Source organism: Scatophagus argus, chromosome 20, assembly GCF_020382885.2.
Source record: "Scatophagus argus isolate fScaArg1 chromosome 20, fScaArg1.pri, whole genome shotgun sequence".
Taxonomy (NCBI): Eukaryota; Metazoa; Chordata; class Actinopteri; family Scatophagidae; genus Scatophagus; species Scatophagus argus.
Window position 1 is genome coordinate 8,141,775 of NC_058512.1, and position 20,125 is coordinate 8,161,899.

Below are 20,125 nucleotides of genomic sequence, written 5' to 3' on the forward strand. Positions count from 1 at the left end.
TTCATTATTAATTATATAGGCATCTATGTTTACTGGAGGATATTGATTTTTGTGATCCCTTGACTTTTCCTTCAGTGCCACCATGAAGTTGAAATTTGTGGTTTTGTGTAAAATGTTTCGACAGACATTCAGACAACTACCATTATCAATTGAAAACTGCTATTTGTCCGTCCATGTACTTCGCTTTATGCGTTAATAAAGCGAATGACATTAGCTGACATCAGTCTTCAGATGTACATTCTGTTAAATGCTAATTAACAAATGTTAGCATGCTAATACGCTAAACTAAATAGAGCCTTCAAGCTGAAAATCACTGTGTGTATGGCAGCATGTTTAGCTCAAAACACTAGCGCTGCTAGCATGGCTGTAGCTTCTGGTATTAAAATCTATAATGTATATATAAATGCAAAATACATTATATATTAAATTCTGAGAATAAAATATGTATACTTAATATAGTGTGGTATATTTAAAGTCAACATTTTTACTTATACTAAAAATTAGCATTAGCAGGATTTTTAGTGTTGAAATCATCATCTAGAAAATATAGTTAAGTGTCATTATAGTCATCTAAATTGCTATATATAAATGGTCCTTTTTAAAATGTAAGTATCAATAAGGTAGTAGGTCTGTTTTATTCTCTCTTGTTTTTTTCCTCTCATGCGTCTCCTGATATCAGTACTAAAGGAAAAAAAATGCCCAGCTATCGGTCTACCCCTACCTGTTCGATTAACAGAGATAGTGAAGGTGGCTTGGTTCTCTTTGGCATTTTACCTTTTGACTACACTTTTGTATGGTGGAGGTGAGTTCGCTCACAACCATATCTATACACTTCAGTGTGGGCTCCTTCAGCTTTTGGATCTGCTTTTTCACTATGGCCTCAAAGGCCAGGTCAGGGGTGAAGAGCCCCGTCCTGTAGGGATAGGTAGGCGGCACGGGAAAGAGGAGTAAAATAAAAATAAAAGGAAAGAAGACCAAACAAATATGGAGAAAGAGGAGAAGTGAAAGCACCAAATGCAGACATAAAAGAATAGGCAGACAGAGAGATGTGAGAAAGTGAGGACGTGAGACAAAGACAAAAGGAGTGAAAACAGACGGCAACGTAAAAAGACAACATACAGACGAAGAAGATAAAAATTAGAGATGGAACAGATTGGAGATAAAAAAAGACAAGGAGAGGTGTGGAGGTTGGGGGGTAAACGGCACAGAAGGAAGAAAATGCAAGTGAGACATTTGGTTTCCCCTGAAGCCATTCTTAAACAGGACAGTGCTGGAGTCTCTCTCTATCAATTAAGCGTTGGACAGACCAGAGATAAAGAACAGAGAGGAAAGAAATGAGGAAGAGAAACAAATAGAGAGAGCTTCCAGCCTGCACATCTCCACCAGCCAAAAACTTCAAGCAACGCACTGCGGGACTGCAGCTGTGCACTCCGACTTCCAGCCAAAACAGCCTGACCCCTCCTGGTGCTGACCTTTCCTCCACCCACCCTCCTTCTCCTCTGACTTCCAGAGGGAGCATAACCATAACATTTATTATCTCAAGGCCTCCAGGTTGTTGCAGTCCAACTGCTGTTCAAATTGTTTGGTCACAGTGGATCAATCTGGATACAGACTACTGATCTTTCTTTTGGCCACACTCACAAGCGTCTGTAGCAGAGAGTGAGGTCCCGGAGGCCTGCTGAAGAGCACTTAAACCTAATCATCATGGCTCCTGTCTGCTGCAGGTGGACAGCTTCAGTCTCACACACAAGGAAGTCTGGATGCTGAGGTCATCCAATATGGCTGCCAGGTTTTTGTATGCAAATAAAGGTGAAAAGAGTATTTTCCTCAAGGCTCTTGAAAAAGGACTAAGACTTGAGGTGGAAACTACTCAAGTACAAAACCAATTCCAAATCTATCAAAAGTGAATAAAGCTTGCTTCAGTGACTGCCTCAAGAGGGGCAAAAAGTTCAAAGAAAACTTCACCTGTGTCCCAGCTCCACACTAAATATCAACTCTCAGACACCATAGCACAATATATATTTATGCAAAAAAAAAATAACTTGTGCAAACAAGGTAAAATCTTTCATGAACAAGATATATTTAACAACAAGAAAATAACAAGGTAATATGTTCTCCAATAAAGATAATGACTTGTGCCAACAAGACATATGTGAGATGATAGCACGATAACATCTTAACTTGCAAACGATCAAGACAATAACGTGTGCACAAAGTAAAGAAGGCATTTCAGGGTTTTGGCCACTTACAAGGAAAAACACTTTTTCTTTGTATAAATCAAAATGGTGCTGTATAAGTTTGATGTATCTCAGTGCACATATCGCACTCTTTGCAGATAGTAGAGAACAGTGAAACACATTTCTTGTGTACTAACTGCGTGGAATTGGGACACAGTGCAAAATTATCTTCTAAGCCTTTATTTAAGCTACTTTAATTCTTCATCTTAAAAGTGTACGAAAGCTATCACAAATACCCTTATAGGCCTTTACAGGCAGCCATATTTGACTGCTCAGCCCCCACACTGGTCTTCATCAGCACAGCTTTCTACCACGGCCAGCCTGTCTAGCCAAACCCGTCCAAAGCGGCACAGTAGGCAGGTAGGCAGGCAGGCAGGTAGGCAGGCAGGTATACCGCAGCCCATCCTGCCACTCCACATGTCCCCTCGCTGTCCAAATAAACAGTGAGGGGTGGAGAGAGCCAGGTGGTCACAGTGAAAGGGAGTGAACAGCAGAGGGACTTTGCAGATGAGGGTTGAAAATAAAAAAAAGAAAAGTGCTAGCCGCTATTTACATTTATTTTTTTACCTTCTTGGTACACTGCCTAACTGTATTGACTAGCTCAGTTATGACCATGTCCACACATTTGGTGCAAGGCTCTTTAATCTTCCCAATCTGCCTTTTCACAATGGTCTCAAAGGCCATGTCCGGGGTGAAGAGGCCAGTTCTGCCCGACAGAGAGAGAGAACCAGCCACAGGGCCAATAAAAGAGAAGGATGAGGGAGAGAAGGAAGACAGAAGGAGGGAGGAGGGTTGGGTAAAGAGAAAAGTGTTAATTGTAAAGAATTACCCTTTGTTTCTAAGCTTTTCCCCAAACATAAACAAACACAAATTAGGCATGGAGAGGGACAGAGAATGGAGCTATGAAAACATTGACAAAGCAGCACATCCATGGAAATATTATGAAGTAATATCTATTAACGTGTCCATAAGTTGGACATTTCTGCACCAAATATCCAGTCAGTTCACCTCAAGCAACTAAATTAAGATTAAAACTCTGGATGTGACCCACTTCTACCACCCAGTTACCACCATTTATCTATAGCTGCTACCTACAGAAGAAACATCCTGCCAGTCACACAGCTGAGGTAAGCTAACTAAAGTAAAAATAAAATTAAAAAAGTAAAAATATTCTGTCCACCATGGAAATGCCAACTATTTGCCCTTAACCTATCTACCCTTTTTAACCGCCCAGCATCCCATAAATACCATATACCCCTGTTATTATCTGATTCAGACCGACCAAGCTTTTACACCAGCTAACAAATTAGGTTATTTTCTGATGATTATGGGCTCAGCAGATGACACATCGCTTATGCACACATCATCCATGTGCAGCCAGAGAGACAGGACGAGGACAGAGCAATGAAAGATGCAGGATTTCACCAAGCAGAGAAACAAGGGACAAACGGGCTACACGCCAACATGTATGGAAAAACACAAATCATCAAACCATAAAAACAAGTCACCTATCTGATCCCAAACATTCACTGTCTAAGTGCACCGATGCCGTTAGCATTCAACAGAGCACTCAGTATAAGTATAAAGGTCTTGGCAATTAAATAAGCCGAGTCAGTTAGATGCTGTCTGACCAGCAGAGGTGACTGCCAAGGAGAGAAAGACAGAGGGAGGTGAAGGAAAGGGGGAGGGAAGCAGGGACGGAGGGGTGAGTTGGAGGGCGGACGTGCCTGATTCCATGGATGTTCTTGATGGCGTAGCTGATCTCCTTGCGGAGCTCTTTCTCATCAAACTCCATCTGCAACAGAAATCAGAGACAACAGGGAGACTGAAGCATACACACTCTTTCCATTGCAGATTCATGGATCAGTTCAACCTCTCTCTCTCTCTCTCGTCTTGCTTTACAGTTTTCCAAATACCATGTCAGCTAACAAAAAGCCTTTCTTGGCTTAGCAGTTTAGTTTTTATGCATCCAGAAATACTTTTCCCTTTCCTCTGTCACTGTTAATGTCAGTATGAGTCACATTGTCCACATATTTGCTCTACAGTTGCTCACATTGTTTGGGGTTGAGGATCGCCAGTTTGATCTGGAGGAATTTGAGAATATTAAGGGAAAAGTTTGGCCAATTAACACACTGTATCTCATTTGATCTGCCAAATGAGAAAACCAGGCTAGTTGTTTCCTCCTGGTTTTAGTCTCCTTAGAAAATTATTTCCCAAAATGCTAAAATGATATGAACGAACAAAAATATTTATGCGATATAAAATTTATATTTCCTTTTATTTCAGACCTACTTTTAAGGGGTCACAGAAAAATCACTACAATCACTATTTCTTAAATGTGTGTGCTGCTTTCATAACCACACGCCACAGATTGGACTCATACATTCTGCCTAACGCGCTGTAATATAAGCTGATCTACTATATTCCTGGACAATCTGTTTTTAATTTAAACTACCTTACTTTTATTTAATGCTATGAATCATTCTTTCCCCCTTTTCCTCAATAAACTTTAATATTTTCTACGAAGCATGTTATATAAGTTATAAATCCTTTTTTGTGTGTGTTATCAGTCAAACCTCTGGTTAGGAAGCAACCTGCTCTGTCCTCTCAGCGGGAAACTGACATTTCTCTGAAGCCTGAAGTCACAGACAGTAAGTTTTATATCCTCAGAGGGAGGGCAAGAGAGGACACAGGAGAGGAATGGATGAAAGGAGGGAGATGAAGGAAGTGGAGGGTAAGGGCTAACTGAGGGAGAAGGTCAAAAAGGATCGAACATGTAAAAGTGGGAGTGAAGTAGGCTCAGAGATAGAGGCTGGGGGAAGTGGATGAAGGGAGGACGTGCTCTGGGTGAAGATGATATGAAAGGTGAACAGAGAGGATGTGGGGGAGGGATAAAATGTGGATGGATATTATTACAGAGCGAGAGCAACAGAAGGTAGAAGGTGAGGCGGGGGAGGTGAGAGCGAGGAGACGAAAATGAGCGAGGTCGTTAAACTGAGAGGGAGGAAACGAGGAACGTTTGGGTCAGAAAAGCCCAGAATCAGCCCAGAGAGATGTCTGCCAAAAATCTTTTTTTTTTTTCATTGTTTTTATACACGCCAATATACAGAAATGTGCTTTTTCTTACCTTTGGAGTATTTGTCACTTTATTGAGAGCTACACACACACACTTTTTACTTCACTTTCCCAGTCACTGTGAACCAATTTTTTGTGATATGAACATGTTTCATGTAAAATAAACACTCAAAATATACTCTTTTCTACAGGCACACATTGCCACAAATAAATAGATAACAAAAAAATGCAATGCGCATATTCCACAAGTCTGATAAATGTTCAAAAGCATCTGGCGTCTTCGAAATCTCTGGTGTATAAATATTTACAACTGCTGAACAGACAAGTTTGGGGTTTGGTGGTTGAGCCAAAGTCTGCAAAAATCTGATGTTTTTCTTTATTGCAAATGTCTGCCACAAACAGACTGGGTCAAACTAACGGAACAAATCCCACCCACCACCTTAGGGTTTTATGGGTTATGGTTTTTTCAGTAACAAAGTGTTTCACTCCACGTTCTTTATATCTCCATCTTCTTTCCTTCATTTATTGTATACATTACTAGAGAACAGAGAGAAGATGGAAGAAAACTAAGACTAAACTACTCTGCAATAATCAGTAATTTTGTCTTTTTTCTGTAATTTTTATTTTGAAATGGAGAGCAGTTTACTCTGTATAATAAAACAGTTAAATGTGACATATGACACATATGGCTTCATTTTAATTCATGTTTAGTCTTTAATTTTTCTGTTTGTTGTAAAATCATTACATTTGCCATAAATTTGGATATTTGTAACTTCTATTGTGTGCATTATAGCTATTGTAAAACTTAAGGACACTATATTTAGAGAGTCAAGGGGAAGGTCCAGATTAAATATTGATAAAGTTGTGTGACATTTAGGTTTCCCAACAATTTTCATATAGTCTCTAAACAAAACCATAAAACCAGATCACACACAAACAAACACAACATCTGGCAGACACACACCTTGACCAGTTCAAAGGGGAAGCGTTCGTGGAAGATACGATTAATTCTGGCACCACCTGACAGCTCGGCTGTGTCAATCTGGTCCCCAGAGCCCTCTATACACTTATCAAAGTCCACAGAGAACTGCTGCACCATCCTGCAGACAAGCAAAGCCACAGATATCAGTGAATCTGAAGGTTGTATCTATCTAGCTCCCCATGCTGCTGCTCTGTCTACTCACTGGAGCAGAGCCTTGGTCTTGCGAGATGGATCATCAGGTCTGAAGTTCTTGTACTCCTCCACCTCCTTCTCTATGGACAGAAGCTGACTCTGCAGCTTGGCCCGCAGCCCCGGCAGGGTGTCCCGGATGTGGTTGGTCAGTTGCTGTGCAGGTCAAAGGTGAGAGTTAGATCAGTGGGAATGTGGGGAATGTTGAAATTAGGACTGCTGTTCCTGGAACATACAGGATAGATGAATGAAACGTGCTTCAGCCACTTGTGATTGATGCTCTTGCTCTTTCACACACCTGATTGAGGATTTTCTGGAGGTAGGGGGTGCCCATACGGTCGGCCAGGTGTCGATACGCAGGGTGGGAGAGAAAGAACTTCCTCTCAGCAGCCATAGCAGCATTGATGTCCTTCTTGCCATCAATGTCCTTTTGGCTCCTGTTGACCACACCGATGTAGCCTGGACATAAGAGACAAAAGTCCCATGAACATTCATGATGCAAAGAAAAAAAACAGATCCAACTTCTTTCAGCATTTGCTGGAATTTTTCAGAGCAGGCTGAAACAGATTCAAGACTTCAGACTTGTGGCCTGACTGGTAATTTCACTGGAAGATAATATAGTCTTGCATTAGTTCAGTCTGGGATTGTGCTGGGCTTTCTACATATGTACTGTATTTGAACAGCCAAACCCAAAATGATCAGACTCTCCAGAACCGAACCGCTTGAAACTCTGTTTAATAATGTTTAGCTGACGAAAACCACATTTTAGGAGACATTGGGGTTAAAGGAAAGACTATAAACATAGGATGAATAAAGGAGAGAAGAAATGAAGGAAGCAAGGAAGGAGTAATTATATGAATAAATGTCTATGTGTGTTTTTAAAGCAGAAAGAGAAGCAAAAAGGAGAGTTCAGGTCATGCAGATCCCATTTCACCTCCAGTTAAGTTTTCTCATGCATCACTCAGTTAGAGGCTGTTTCATGCTCTATAACTAATGCAACTGTGAGCCAGCAGCCTTGTAAATGTGAGCGTCCACAGCAGAGAGAGAGAGAGAGAGAGAGAGAGAGAGAGAGAGACGGGGAGAAAAAAAGAAGAGGAGGGAAAAACATAGAAAAAACAAAGGACATGGAAAATATTCAAAAGCACATGCCTGGGTTCTAACCAAGTGCAAATGGAAAAGAAAATCACCACATCAGCACAGTGCAGTAAAGGGCAGCTCACAAGATACATGCAAGCTCTTTTTCTCTTTGCCCCCTTCTCTGCCTCTCCTTTCTTACTCAGTAATGTTTAATTACACCCTCCTTCTTTCCTCCATCCATCCATCCATCCTTTTTTCTGTCTTTTTTTTTCCCCAGTGGTTGGTAGCGTTGAACAACTTTGCGTACGTCTTGTTACCACAAGAGGGAAACAGTGTGTCATTATTAGAACTCCAAAGTGGAGAGAATCAGTGCTGTGAGTGTGTGTGTGTGTGTGTGTGTGTGTGTGTGTGTGTGTCTCCTCACCCCTCCTAAGTGGAAGCAGTTTATTCTCCAAGATTTCCTTAGCATCCGTCCCTTCGTCCATCAGGTCCAGCTTGGTGATGACACCGATGGTCCTCATACCTACACACACAGACACACACACACACACACACACTGAAAGCTTAACAGAAATTCTATTAAATATTATTTAGTAACATACGGTGAAGGAAGTTAAGCAAGTCCCTCAAAATTACATTATGTTATATGTGTGTGTGTGTGTGTGTGTGAGTGAGAGTGGGAGAGAGAGAGAGAGAGAGAGAGAGAGGGTGTGTGTGTGTGTGCATACTCTCACCCTGAGGGTCGACCTCTTTGGCAATCTTTAAAGCGTCAGAGTTGGCCAGATCAGAGTTGGCTGGGGAGACGGCCAGCATCAGGCAGTTCTCCTTGGTGACAAACTGCATCAGCATATCTCTGATCTGGGATTCGATATCTGCAGGTTGGTCGCCCACCGGCACCTTGGTCATCCCCGGCAGATCGACCAGGGTCAGGTTCAGCACTGTGAGAAGAAAGGGAAGAGGAGAGCTTCTTCAGACGCATTGCTGCCAAATAAAAAGCATTGTGGCACATCATTTATTGATGTTAGACATGCATAAATGTAAAAACTGCTATTTGTGCAGAAAAAGAGTTTTGTTGTCCTCACCATGAGGGGAATAGACACGCAGGTTGATGGGCACAGGGGAGATGCCCTTGTTGGCTCCAGTGATGCGGTCAGTCTCAGCCTCAATCTCCTGCCGGACTTCATCAAAATCTGTGAATTTTTTGCCCTTACAGTGGAGGAACTCAGCATATTCTGAAAGAGTCGATGAACAGAGACATAGTCATGGAAATAAAATAGTAGAGAAAAGGAGATCAGAAGAGGTACAAAAGAGGAAAGGAAGATACTCAGAAAAGACGGAACAAGAACAGGGAGAAATCAGCATTTTGAAAGAGAAAAGAATGAATGAAAAACTGTCACCACAGTACATGGGACATTCTGAGCACTGGCAAAGTAAAACATATCATAGTGCAACAAATGAAAAAGCTCACATTAAGGGATTTTGTAACTGTGCTTATTATTCATTGTTATTCATTCATACCTTTTGTTTGGAGGATAATGATCTTTATTTTTGGATCTGGTTCCCGTAATTTGCCATGGTGCCAGTTAGCTAGAAGGGTTATTTAGCCTTTACTTGTTTACATTTTTGCAAACTGGCATCAAATGTGTACCGAATTAGCATTTAGCATGCTCTTCTTTTCACTGTACCTACAGACCTACAGACAACCATGAGTGGATTACTTTGAGACTGTAGTAAAATCCGATGACTGATTCTGACAATATAATGAGTATCTTTTTCTTCTATGGTTTCGAAGAGGATGGATGTTATGGATGTCTATGTGCAATGTACGTGTAAGTCACACAGAATTATTGAAGTGTATTGCAGCAATTGGGCACTAAGGTTTTTAGAGTACCGCAGTTGCCTCTTTGAGCTGAACTTGCAGTCTGAAATCCTCTGCTACAAGCTAATCCAGCAGCCATGATTGTGTATTAAAATGAAATTAAGTCTTAATTAGTTTCTGAGTGAGTGAGCTGTGAGAAAACACTTGCTTAGCAAGCACCTTAACAACCTAATAAAGTGTAACCATGTTGACATGCAGGTGTTGTCATCATCTCCAAGTCTGTAGAGATAAATGGAGAGAAAAAGATGCTGAAGGAAGGTTTTCCCCTGAGGAGTGCGGAGGAGGAATGTTTGGACTCCAGAGGGAAGCTGTCAGTGTTTTACCTGTTAGCTCTCACTTGGAAGAATCAAAGAAAATCACGTCAAGAAATGGGGCTGTTATGCCATTCACATTTTCAAGTAAAACAGAAGAACAACGGGAGGGGTGGGCTTTAAGATGCAGTTCATTTAACGGCCACTAGATGCTGCCTTCAAATGAATTCCCACAGTATTAAAGAGAAACTGATAACATCGCTCTTAAACTACAGTTTTCCACACCGCAGACTTTGAAATGTGACTCACTATCAGCTCAGAAAAAGCATGTGAATGGCAGGATCCCCCTGCCAGTCAGCGGATAAAGTCTCTCAGATCAATAGTGAAAAAAAAGCTCCGTATGACCTGGAAGACAAGCACCTCCACAGATGTTTATGTGTCCAGTGTTTTTACCTGTGGGACAGTTCATCAGCTGCAGAACCAGAGGACGACGAGTCACAATGCCAGAACCGCGGGGGAGGAAATCCCTTTAATAACACAACAGAAAGACAGCAAGTAAAACAGTCAGTAAAACTAAAATAAAATAAACTAAAATATGGTTTGGATACTAAAAAAACAAATAAACCCATTCAAGAAATAAGAAACTGAAAGTCTGTCATGAACAATATGAATGACTGAATGATAAAAAAGACAAAAGTACATGAGTCACTGGAGCTTTGGGAACACTGGGCTTAAAAAATACACATGTATATATTTCCCTCAGTAAATCTGTGAAAAGTACAGACAACAATATGTGTGTATTTGTGTGTGTGCAGTGCAATGCCGAATAACTAATCCTCACACAACAGCTGCGCTCCCACTAGGATGAGATGATTTACTGCAGCGTTTTGCATACAGGAGTCATCTCCGAGTGCACATCCACAACGGCAGGAAATTACCTGAAACTTTCTCCTGAATTAATCCAGTAAGTGATAAATTTTCACTACTCACTAAAAGTGAAAAAAAAAAAAAAAATTGGCTGAATATAAAGAAATATGTTTTGTTTGCTCTATGAATAAAACTAAGACTGTTGCGATTGGGTTACATTCATACAGACACTGTACACTGTTTCCTGTCATAATTTAAATGATAAAATAAAAACCCTTGAATAAAACTTTACATAAATTGCATCTGTTTAGCACAGTGAGCGCGCTGAATAAACATTTTCTCAACACTGACACTGACTGTGGAAAGTTAATGCAGCTGCTCGCTGGCTTTAAGTGATGTTTTAATGCAGCAGGATGGCGCAGAAAATTACTGCTGAGAAACACTAACATTCACAGGCAAATAAAAATGCAAGCTGAAAGCTACAAAACTGAGCTAATGGCGGCCATCTGCATGTGACGTCTTCAGTAGTTTCTCCTTCTAAATTGACCGTAAATCAAATGTGTGCCAGTGTTGCATGCTGTCTTGATTGTTCCAATTTCTCATCACTGAATTACAGGAAACAGTAACAGATAAAACAGCAAGTTTGACAAATATATCTATATCTATCTACTCTCTCCCTTTGTTGTATGCCACCATGCGAATTTGTAAAAAGTGTTTTGTCTGTTATTGTGTTTTCTTTGGGGATGTTCAGCTGCTTACGTAACACAAGCGTCGACTCGCCACTGGCACTGCGAGCTCGTCAACCGGCTGACTGGACAGTTATCAGTCAGTGATGCGTGGTGTGTGTGCTTATAACAATAACAAGGAGCTACAAGATGCACATACTCTCATTTTCAATCCAACATTGTATAAGAGTACCAGCTTGACTTGACTTTTAATCGGAAATGATAATAATACAGTAAACTAATATCTAAAGAGAGAAAAAGCTTTCAGTCTTCAGTATAATTAAGTGAACAACATGAATCACAAACATATGAGGCCTCTGCAAAGCCCGAGGCGGTTTGGGTGAGCTGAAAGGTAGTCAGAGCTGAACTGCTTTTGCTCAAAACTGTGTCCAAACACGATGTTAAACGTGCGGATCGTGTTGAGCTGTCACTGTGTCTCAAAAACATTCATTCTGCTCTCGCTTTAAAGACGCGGGTGGTGGCAGGTTTTGATCGTGTGAACACACTGCTGCAATAACAAGCTGCTTCCTGGTTATTATGTTTACTCTCACTGACCTGACCTGTCATCAGGGATGCACTGATCTGACACAGCAGACCTGTAGTGACCCTAACATGGGGTGAAAACTCAATGCAAACTGATTAATACCATCAAAGTATAATTTTGCGGAAGAGTGTTATAATGTCATAAAATTGCAGTCTGTTTTACAGATTAGTTTGTTTTTTTTTACTATTAATTTCCAACCTGCAGTCACTTCATGCAAAGGGGACAATATGACAAACAAGCTTTGACTGTGTGATTGTTGGACTTAATGTTACCTGCAATATGTAGGTGTGTTTTTGAGTGCTGTTTCAGTGTTTGTTGTTCTTATGCAGCCCTTTACAACAAAGGAAACCCTCCTCTCTGTTGGCTTTTATGCCCGTCTGTCCATCTGCTGGTCTACCTGCCAGCCAGTTTGTGCGTTTGTGAGTATGAGGCTGTCCCTCTCTCCCATTTGGACGCCTTTTGGAGAAGACAGATGGCCTTAACTGCAGGTCTTCCTCTCACTCCACTCCTCGCCGCCCTCCCTCTCAAACTGCCGTCACGAGGATGAGCAGAGCAGCCACGCACAAACTCGCATCACCATGTGCGCTGCCACAATGCTGAAAAAGACTTCCCTGTCATCTATAAATCTGTCTCTCGTAGCTCATTATTCACCCAATCCTGTTGAAAGGTTGAGAGTCCCCACACTGACCATCTGCTTGTGTTTCCAGCCTCCTCATCAAGGATGAGGAGTGAAAGGATAATCCCCACGTACAGCAGAGGGACAGAGGAACGGGATGAAAATACAAAATCAATTGAAAGGAGCAAATCAGGTAGACGAGGAGAAATCAGAATCAGAATTCCTTTATTAATCCCTGGAGGGAAATTCTTGAAATGCTGATAGGTTTACCTTTCATCAGCACTTAACTATAAGTGCGCTCAGCAGTCAGTGTGAATCTGTCTGTCTGATTTATAATTTGCCAAGCTTCATGCATTGTGCCATAGTGTTCATACAGTGTTTCTGTGTGAGCGTGCAGCTGGGTCAGAGGGTAGAGCTGCGGTGATCAGGCAATCAACCGATTGGTCAGTCGAAAGAAAATTAGTTGCCAAATGTTTTGATAACTAGTTAATTGACATTTCATTGACTGAATGATCCACTGATTAATTGTTAAAACAATCAGCCGATTAACCACAATAAACTGAGCATCACTGATGGGGAGTCACAACGAATGCATCCCACCAAACAAAATGATTTTATTACACAATGAATGGAATGAAGCCACAGAACCATTCATTCACTCTCTGTCATGATCTACAGTGAGCGCACACGCACACACACACACACACACACACACACAGGGCCCAGCTGCAGCCTGATAGTGACTCATTGCTTCTTAGTTATAGGCTGTACACATTTAGCGGTGTGCAAACAGTTACACACAGATGCATGCACTCACATACACACACACTCACACACAAGCAGATGACCTATTCAGTCAAGCAGACTTCACAGTTCTCATGAGTATAAAGGGGCTTCATGTATAAAACATGTGACAGAGCACACTCAGGTCTTTTGCAGCCTTTTTGCATGTTCTTCACGTTGTTTGTGATTGTCCCCTGGAAACATATTTCCTGCAAAACTGCTGAAAACAACTAACTGTAATATTTATTTTGTAAATTCCTCTTGGCAGTTCTTTTTTTAAAAAACATTACAATACAACCTGCTTCCTCTGAGACACTGTAATAACGCAAAATCAGCCCGCTGCTCTGTTGGTCTCCTCGTGTGCGTCACATCACTTCCGACTCCCGCACGCAGTCAGACGCTGAGCCTCATCTAATCCTGCTTTAATGCCTGCAGCAATAACAGCCCTGATAGTCATGAACCAGCACAACCAGGCAATTTCCCTGCCTGGCTGTGCTCGGGTCTCAGAGAGGTGAAACTGCTTTTTGGTGATGAATTTTATACACACACACATTTTGCTGTTAGCCACAGCGGTCAACGGAGCCAATGAAACGGCCGTTTGCTGGACGGTGGACATCCAGATTAGACCTGAGCCAGTGGCAGAATGTTTTGCAGGTAAACTGGGCCCCAAACAGAGATTAGTGTTAATCCTCTGTAGCTGTAAGCGCACAAATAGTCTCCTCTCTTCCTCTGTCTCCCATGGAGTGCTTTCTCACTTTACCCCCACTGTCCATCCACTCTGTCCATCACCTCTTCCATTTTGATAGTTCCGCACCACTTTTTGAAACAGATTTCATTCAAAAAGAGAAGCAACTTTAAAAAACTGACACAAATAAGAGCAGAATGTTATTGAGTTAAAACTCATCTTAGTTGTGTTGAGTCATTTTTCAAGCATCACTACCTACTGCAAGCTTCTTGGTGGTGAGGATCTGCCAACTTTTATTTGTCTTAAGTGACTGTAAACTATTTAATGAGCAATTAAATAATGTCACAGAATGATTTTTCAAGCAGATTGTAGAAGAATTTCCTTGAAAGAACTGCTGCTGTATTTAGGACTGGAAAAACAGACAACAAGGGTCAGTGTGCCCTCAGGAATCTAATAATGCTGAACAATGGGAGCAGAAAACCAGCATTTAATTTTTATGCTCAGAGTTTTATCTTATTGCAGCATCATCCTGTCAATAAAGAGCTCTTCTTCTTCTTCTACTCTGTTTCTACTGCACTCCAGCACTTAACCGTCCTTGTCTTCCACATGAGCGGAGCCGTTGTTATTCGCCGTAATGCCCCCAGCTTTCTCTGTGTTATGTAATATCTGCAACCAGCTGTATATCATGAACTTAATCTCTGTGTAGAGGGTTGAACTAGTGATGGCAACAGTGAGAGAAAAATGTCTGTGTTGTAGTTTTATGTTCCCGGGTTGTGCCGGTGCCAGCAGTCTTCATCGATACCAAAGTGCGTCAGTCGGCCAAGCAGCAATATCCCGGGAAAACATCAAACAGTTTGTGACTTTTTACAAGCCACTGTAAGCTTTACAATTAACCCCTCATCCCTCAGTATAAGCTTTAGAGAAAAATGCTCCTCAGAAGCCTGACCAGGACCGTTTTTAATGAACTCGCACAGCCACAAGTGACTTAGACCAGTCCAATTCACACTACAGTTTCCATATCCCAACATGGACTGAAGAAGCCTTTAGTCTAACATGATGTGAATATTATACACGAGAAGAAATTCTCACTGTGCAGCATATTCAGATGTCTGTTGTGTTTTATGGGAAGCAGCTGTAGTGCTGGTTTAGCATCTGCAGGGTTTTTTTTTAGAAGAGCTGTCCATGGTGCTGACAGCAGTTTCTGCACAAAAAACACGCCGCTAAGGACACACAGTACGCTTTTATAAGCATTATCTGTACTAAATATGCTGCGTGCTGTTGTAAGCAATGCAAACGATCCGTATGTGTGTGTAACCTCTACTCACTCATTCAAATCAATGACACATCTGACACATTTTCATATTTGTTGTAAAAGTACACATCTTCGAATGATAACCTAATCGAAGACTGAAGAATCTACCGCTGACTTTCTGAGCTTTTTTCCTGCAGCCGTTAATTTCATGCATATTTACCTTTCAATGCTTTTTTTTTTTTGCATCCTTTTGAGATAAAATGTCACACATGTGGCTCATGTAACAACCACATTGAATCGAGTCAAATCTCAACATGCGACAGAACATCCCAATCACCACCTGAACGACGAAGTAAGAAGGCTTCACCCAGCTGGCACTGCACTCATTGGGCACCGGAGACCAGTAAAGCTCCCTGCTTTGTCTGCGCTAATTAGACTCATGGGAGACCGAAATACAAACGGGGTGACAGACGCGCCGTGCTCTCATTCACATCGGTGAAATGCCTTTTTCACTATCAAATGACAGGAATGAGAATCGACCAGAAGACACAGAGCGATGCCTGACCTGTGCATGCAGCCACAACAAATATGAAACAGTCAATCAATTAACAATATATCAATCAGCAATTCTGAGAGAAGATTAATTGGAGTCAGTTACCCCAAAAAAGTACTACACATTGTTTTCAGCCTAAAGATTTGCTGCTTTTGTATGATTTTAAACTGAATATCTTTAGATTAAGTAATAAGTAAAACTAATTCCTAGTTGCGACCCTCAAAACATATTACCACTCCAACAACAAAATAATATATCACATGCTTTATGTGTCTCTTATGTTATGAGTCCCTCTTTTATATTATTACATTCATTTATCCTCTCTGCCTTTGCTTTACAGTTGAGCACTTTTATATTTTACAACAACAAGCACCAGTTCAGTTCAGTTAGTTTAACGTGAAATGAGACAGAAAAGGCTGGAAAGGCCAGATTGAACTGAGGTGACAAAGAGAGAAGTGAGACATCAGTAGACCTCCACAAGGACAAATTATGAAAGCATTTGATTTGATTTGATGATTTTGATTTGATTGGTGTCCTCAAATGTTCTCTCATGCCATTAGCACAGCTGAGCTGGCAGTCCTTGACCCTGAGTCACGCCTGCCAGGCATGCATCAAAAACCCAATGCACCTGAGAAGAAAAGTATCATGGAAAACTACCAAGAGTTACGGCACCTAGATGTAAAGTAAACTCCTTTCAACTCCTTCCTTTTCAAGTGTTTGCCCAAATCCCATATCAACTAGACACATAATTTGGTTCTGGATTATTAAAAGTCTCATTTCTAGTCTTTAAATAAGAAAATGTCCACATTTTCTTACCTTCCTTTAAATGTGTTGGCAAAAGTGAAAACACGTAAACCCAAATAAGCTTTAAACAGCTAATATGCCTTGAGAAATAACTGTTGTAAATGTCTCTCAGCCAGTCTTAATACTTTGTTATTGATTGTCTGTGCTAACAGCAAACAGAGGGAGAAGAAAGCCAGCAGCAGAGCTGTGTGAGCCAAATAATCATTCCTACATTACTGCCAAAATCTGAAACAATTACCTTTCCATTAAATGTGAAATGGATTAAAAAGTGAAATATGAATTTCTGAATACGACAGAGTGAGGGTGGAGATGGAGAAAAGGAGTGTTGTGACATGTAAGCACACAATACAGTTGTAAGTGCATGTTGGTTTTAGATAAGGCAAACACAATGGGCCACTGGGGAGGGTTGGGAGATGTGGGTGGGGGGGGGGAGGACCTGAGCGACGTCACTGCAGCTGGACCAGCAGAGTGCATACATTTACACAGTGAAATGCTGCATGAGAGGATGCTGCTGCTCTGCTATCTGTTCACTGTAACAGTATGGCAAAGACTGCAGCTTATACTGACACACACACACAAGTCAGTCATTTGGCATCTTAATTAAAGGCTGGCTCCAACACTTCCTGGTATCAACATTTATTTTTTTTCCATTTTTGCCTGCTGTAATGATCATCTCAACCACTGGTCCCTCAGGTAAGGCGGCTAATCAGGGACAAGCTGTTTCTCTGAGTACTGCTGAGTGAGCACAGCCTCCTAATGAGTGTGAAGAGACTGTAAATCTAAGTAAAAACTAACTAAAAAAACTAATTATTAAAAAAAATGTGTGATTTTAGCCAACAGAAGTAAGTCCAACGCCTCCCAAAAGGAGCTGTAACAAGTGACCAAAGTAGTTTTAAGATACTGTCAAAACACTCTTTTTGAAATCGGGAAATTCTTTGCTGAAGTGATACATAAAAAAATAAAGTACCATACAATGACTACCAATGGTAAGAACAGTAGTTTGTTTTAGAAATGTCAGTATCCTTTATTGGAGATTATTCAGGTGCTGATAAAGACTTTAAGTCTGTTTACAGGCCTTAAGAGTGAAGTGACAGCTGCAGGCTTCTGTAGAGCCTTGTGTGGCTCCAAACAGTCCACTGGAGTTGAAGATTACACATTTGAAAAAGAAAACTATATAGGCGTGTGGAGTTAGAAAGATGTGAGCTTATTATACCTTTATACCCTGCTTCTTTTTGCTGCTCAATGCTATGTTCCCAAGGTCCTATGTCCCCAGAGCCCTGTGTTCCCAAGAATCCTAAATTCCTAGGTTCCTATGTTCCCTATTTCAAAATTTTAACATAAATTAACTTGTGATGGGGTCAAATAAACATAGAATTTATGCTGGGGAACATAAGTCCCTGGAAACACAGGAACTTGTGTCATGTTCCCATTATGTTCCATATAAATCTAGGGAACATGAGACCCCGGGGAACATGGGAATGATTTCTTCAGGCTACTGTCAGAGTTGCATTGTGGGAAATGTAGGTGCTGGGTTTCGACAAAGAGGATGAATGCATGGAAATAATTTTTTTGTAAACTGTTCATTAAATCAGTTTATTACTCTTTTAAATCCCCTAAATGACACTGAAGGTGCACCACCACTTTTAGCCTGTCACAAGAGGCTTCATGTGTAGATTATCCTCATATACAAACAGTTCACATGCCTCACCTGCTACCTGTTAAAATGGTTATTAGCACTCTGACCATGTGGTGATCTATTCCGCTGCCAAACAGAGATAAGAACGGAGACTGAAAGTGTCAGGCCAAAGAGATAACAATGGGTAGGTGCGTTCACGTCTCATTAGATGTACCACAGAGTAATGAATCGGTCTCAAATCAGCTGCTGCACAGATGGATCCCTGTCTGTCCGGTGCAGTGTGAGGGTGTGAGCTGGCTTGAAGCCACAGTGTGCATACAATCTGACCTTGCTTAAGCAAGAAATGCTGCAGAATCAGGCACTGAAGTCCATGAAACCACACACACACACACACACACACACACACAAAAAAAGCTTTCAGATCAGGTGAAATACAAGCGGGCCTGGCTGACCAACGGTTAGCTAGTGACACCCGTGTTGTCGCCTGCATGCAGTAAGCTTCACTTTACAGCATAAGCACTTGCAGACAGATGGATGAGCTGAGCTTGTGGGGCTCAAAGCTCAGGTGGACTCTCTCTCTCTCTCTCTCTCTCTCTCTCTCTCTCTCTCTCTCTCTCTCTCTCTACACAAGGTCATGCTGCAGCATAACAGCTCAGATCTGTTCCCCTTGTACCCTTGTATCATCATCAGCTCTGACAGACACGAAAGTGTGCATGTTTGCAAGACTGAAACCTCCCCAGGCACACATTGTGCAACCGTTGCCTGGTCATTATTTAAAAGCCTGAGGACAATTCCTGCTACAGGAACAACAACACATCCACCGAGCTGTCTGTAACTGTATCTGCCATACAGGAAGTCAGCATCCACGCTGAGCCTGCCTCTGTGACAGATGTCACAGGATTCATATTGATAAACATGTACAAGCTTGTGTCTTCTTTTTTTTTTTTTAAACACTCACAACCAAAGGTAGTTTGTCATACTAAAGTCATATGATTTAAATGGACTGTTTTGGTTCCGTGAATACATCATGCAGCAGCTGACAGATAAACCTCACTAGGGATTTATATAGGCCTAACAAAATAATCTCCTCTGCCTTGGTGTCGTGTTCATGGAAGAAGAGGGAAGACACAACTGGTGAAATGTGCAACCACTCGGACCTTTCAGTTACACTCACGAAGTGTCAGTGAAGCCCGTGTGGCGGATTTAAAACCCGCATGATAAAGGGGGATGGGGACTGGGATGAGAAAAGTGGAAGATGAAAGCGACTGCGGTCGCTTGTGTGATGCACCGGGCCGCACCAACATGCACTGCAGCCTGGAAAAGCTACTTACTTCCCGACGAAGTTCTCCAGCACCGAGCTCTTCCCGGCGCTCTGGCCGCCCACCACGGCGATCTGGGGCAGGTCGAGGTTTGCGTTTTGACCGATGGCGGAGAAGGCATCCTGCATGCGGTTCACCAAAGGAATCAAATCCTCCATTCCCCGGTTCCCCATCTTTGCGATGCACCAGGCGATCTTATCTTCCTTGTCAGAGCAGGGAGGGATTTATCTCTTATTTTGCTCTCTCCTCGCCACCCTCGCGTTTAGAGGGTGTTTTGGACTGCACACACACACACACACTGCTTCACTTGTCGGTTTGCTCCCTCATTGACTGCAGCTCCTCCTCGGTGTGTCAGATCACCTCGGTGAGGACTCTCTCCAGCACTGAACATGTACACTCCTCTCCACCAAGCACCGCAGGAGGGGGATGAGGATGATCTCTTGTGTTTTCTCAGGATAGATCCCTGCAGTTCTGCGCTCACACCGCTCGGTGGTGACTCTGTGTCGCCTATCAAATTGTGCTGTTTTCAGTGCATTTAGGAAATGTGTAGATTAGGCATTCTTTTTCTAAAGGCAACGCCAAAACACACAGTTTGGTGCTGTCCACGGTGCTGAGTCTGCAGGCCGGGGAGCTTTTGTTTTTAAAATGTAC

The 20,125-nt window shown here is 41.8% G+C and overlaps 1 protein-coding gene across 2 annotated transcripts in view; it reads right to left on the reverse strand.

The window, feature by feature from the left end:
• dnm1a (dynamin 1a) overlaps positions 1 to 19,963 on the reverse strand; it is a 50,308-nt gene extending 30,345 nt beyond the window's left edge. The window contains exons 1-10 of one of the 2 annotated variants that reach the window (XM_046375721.1): positions 19,487 to 19,963; positions 10,144 to 10,217; positions 8,643 to 8,792; positions 8,295 to 8,498; positions 7,985 to 8,083; positions 6,782 to 6,942; positions 6,497 to 6,639; positions 6,277 to 6,412; positions 3,965 to 4,032; positions 775 to 913 (exon numbers count right to left, since the gene is read on the reverse strand). In XM_046375721.1, coding sequence (XP_046231677.1) covers positions 775 to 913; positions 3,965 to 4,032; positions 6,277 to 6,412; positions 6,497 to 6,639; positions 6,782 to 6,942; positions 7,985 to 8,083; positions 8,295 to 8,498; positions 8,643 to 8,792; positions 10,144 to 10,217; positions 19,487 to 19,647 — 1,335 coding nt within the window. In that variant the 5' untranslated portion in view covers positions 19,648 to 19,963. Of the gene's footprint in view, positions 1 to 774; positions 914 to 2,804; positions 2,944 to 3,964; positions 4,033 to 6,276; positions 6,413 to 6,496; positions 6,640 to 6,781; positions 6,943 to 7,984; positions 8,084 to 8,294; positions 8,499 to 8,642; positions 8,793 to 10,143; positions 10,218 to 19,486 lie in introns of both variants that reach the window. The other variant, XM_046375720.1, reaches the window with a different exon arrangement.
• Positions 19,964 to 20,125: the final 162 nt, after the last annotated feature.